This window comes from Aptenodytes patagonicus, chromosome 13 (genome assembly GCF_965638725.1).
Source record: "Aptenodytes patagonicus chromosome 13, bAptPat1.pri.cur, whole genome shotgun sequence".
Taxonomy (NCBI): Eukaryota; Metazoa; Chordata; class Aves; order Sphenisciformes; family Spheniscidae; genus Aptenodytes; species Aptenodytes patagonicus.
Window position 1 is genome coordinate 13,466,187 of NC_134961.1, and position 2,722 is coordinate 13,468,908.

The following is a 2,722-nucleotide window of genomic DNA, read 5'->3' on the forward strand; positions in this document are numbered from 1 at the left end:
CCGCTTGCTGCGAGCCCACAGTGACACCGCCTGGGCGCGGCGGGAGGAACACTCCTTCCCCACACCGGCTCCTTCCTCCGAGTAGCGGAGACACATCACAGAAAATACAACGTGATCAAATCGAACCAAACGCCAGCTGCCCTTGAGTAACTTTCTTGCTTCGTGAGGGGAAAACACACCCACGGCGGTGCGCAGAGACCAGCGGCCGTCCTCTCCCGCCCGGGCTCTCACAGCAGCGCCTCCGTCCCTCAGCCACCTCCTGCAGGGCTCGGCGGCGGGGCCGGCTCCCGCGAGGCCTCACCGGCGCTTACGGACGAGGGCCCGCTCCTGCGTGGGAATCCCACGTAACGTCGTGCAGAGCTATGCCACAGCCCCGGCACCCCACGTAGCTAAAACCAGCGTGTTATAAATCTGATCTGTATCTTCAGATTTCTCCCGACAGCCGCTAAGAGAACCGCCGGACTGCGCTCCCAGGCCAGCGGAGCCGCGGTACCCAGCGCCCCGGCTCCCTCCCGCCACTCGCGGAGGTTCCAGTCCCTCAGGCCGAGCGGCCCCGAGCCCCGCAGGAAGCAGCCCCGGGGGCGGCGAGCGCTTTTCGCTTCCTGAAGGCGAGGCTTCCCCAGCCCCGCAGCCCTCGCTCGGCAGGGGAGCTTCCCCCGCTGGCACGCTCGGGCGTTCTCGAGCCGCCCCCGCCTCAGCGCCGCGGCCCCCGACCGTGAGAGGCGCCGAGGATGACGGCTGCCCTCACACAGCCGCGGGAGCCCGCACCCCCCTCAGAGCCCGTTACCCGGCCTTGCCCTCCCCCAGCGCCGCCTCAGGGGCTGGGAGGAGCGCAGCCCCCTCCCGGGACAGGGACAGGCAGCGCCCGGCGTCCGCGCCCGCGCCTCCCACAGTCTCACCAGGGGAAGGCAGCCATCTTGCCGCCCCGTCACATGACGCCGTGGCCGGGCAGCACCTTCCGCCGCCATTTCCCGCCCCGCCCCGGGAAACGTCTCGCCTCAGAGCTGGCGGCCGCGGGGGAGCGGCTCGGTGGCTGGCTGGCACCGCGCGGCCGTGAAGCTCCTCTGCAGGCCTTTTTTTGGAGTCTCGTGTAAAATACTACACGGGGGTAACACCACAGCCAGAACTGTTCCTGGGCAGGGCAAAAGGCCCTTATGAACGAGTACGAATTGCAGTGAGTTGTGAGGTGGAAGGCCTTGCACCATAGAGTTTGCCTTTTCATTTTACATCAAGTGATTTTTCAACCCAGAAAAAGAAAAGAAATGCAGTTCTTTTTAAAGATTTAAAGTTTAATGTGCAGTATGTTTTAAGTAAAAAGCAAGACTGGTGGAAATGAAATAAGTACAAAAATAAATACACTTTTATAATGATACTACAATTCCACACAAAATAAAAAGATTAAATATGTATAAATACAAAACATCAAGTACAACAACAAATTCTGGCACTTGTCAAGAGAAAGGCCTCATGAAAGTTAAAAAAAAACTTGTGCTACAATGTTTTATTACACATACTGGAAGCATGCTTAAAAGGTTTAGATGTGAAACCTGAACAGAAAGTAAGCATTAATTTTTACTAACACTTAAACCTATTTTTACATCAACATATTGCCTATGCTAATAATAAATACAGCACATAAAACATCCTTTAAACATCAATCTTTAGCGCTGATATATCAACAGCACGTTTTGTCCTGTGACACAGGTTACTCCTGTCATTGTAAATTTTTCCCTTCTTGAGATGTTTTCCACTCCTAAGGAAAGTTGGGAACCTAAACAGAGCTTTGATGCCTACTGGGTGAGCAGGAAGCTTGCCTCGGGCGTTTTCTGTATTATGTCTGAAATGTTAAAGACCCATAGCGTTTGTACGAAGGAGGCAGGTCCTCCACCAGTGTAAACTCTTAAATTTACACCATTAGGGGACACCCCCCCCCCCCAGCTTTTAAACAAATGCCACAGCAAAGAGCCACCGAGCAGTGTCATTCTTCAAAGTGTTTAGGCAGCATTTTTGCCATTTTCTAAGTATGCAATTTGCATAACTTACTGCATGGTATAAAACATTCATTTTGAACAATGTCACTAGCTGCAGAGGACAGACTTGGTGGCAGATAAAAGCCACAACTAGTGCCACAAGCAAGCCAATTCACTCATCGCAGCCCACTCTCCTCATCCTACCATTAATGTTCCTATTTATTCTGACTATTTAACACAATTAAATTTTTGGTCAGTCTTTTTTCTCTTATATCCATGTCAACATGTTACAAAGTCTCTGAAGTTAGGGTGTTGCATTGTATCGATACTGAGAAAGCAACAAAATACAACCCATTCCACATTCTGGTAGTCAGTTCTCTACTAGTACCATTACAGAGCAAAACAGTAAGCGCTGCGAAGACTTACACAGCCAAGCTTTTCTCTACTGGACTTTGAATGTTAAGATCATGTCTCAAGTTCATTAAAAGACAGAAGTTACAGAATTCTGCTCCCCTCAAGTTGAAGGATAACATCCATCAGTAGGAAGACCAAGGCAAAATATGAGCATGATCTTTTAGTGTTAGATTTTCATAAACATGAGAGTGTGTTTGTTGGGCTTAGGTAGGGATTTTTTCCGCCCCTGAAATCATGATTTCAGTACAAGGGCCTGTTAGATCACAGTAGAAGAGGAACTGCTCAGAAAAATTGCAACTGTCATCAACAAAACATAAGATACCTGAATTATTATTACG

At 50.7% G+C, this 2,722-nt stretch overlaps 1 protein-coding gene across 2 annotated transcripts in view; it reads right to left on the reverse strand.

The window, feature by feature from the left end:
- The window catches only part of VPS35L (VPS35 endosomal protein sorting factor like), a 59,604-nt gene extending 58,651 nt beyond the window's left edge, over positions 1-953 (reverse strand). Inside the window, exon 1 of one of the 2 annotated variants that reach the window (XM_076350563.1) lies at positions 900-953. In XM_076350563.1, coding sequence (XP_076206678.1) covers positions 900-916 — 17 coding nt within the window. In that variant the 5' untranslated portion in view covers positions 917-953. The remainder of the gene's footprint in view (positions 1-899) is intronic. The other variant, XM_076350564.1, reaches the window with a different exon arrangement.
- Between the last annotated feature and the right edge of the window lie 1,769 nt (positions 954-2,722).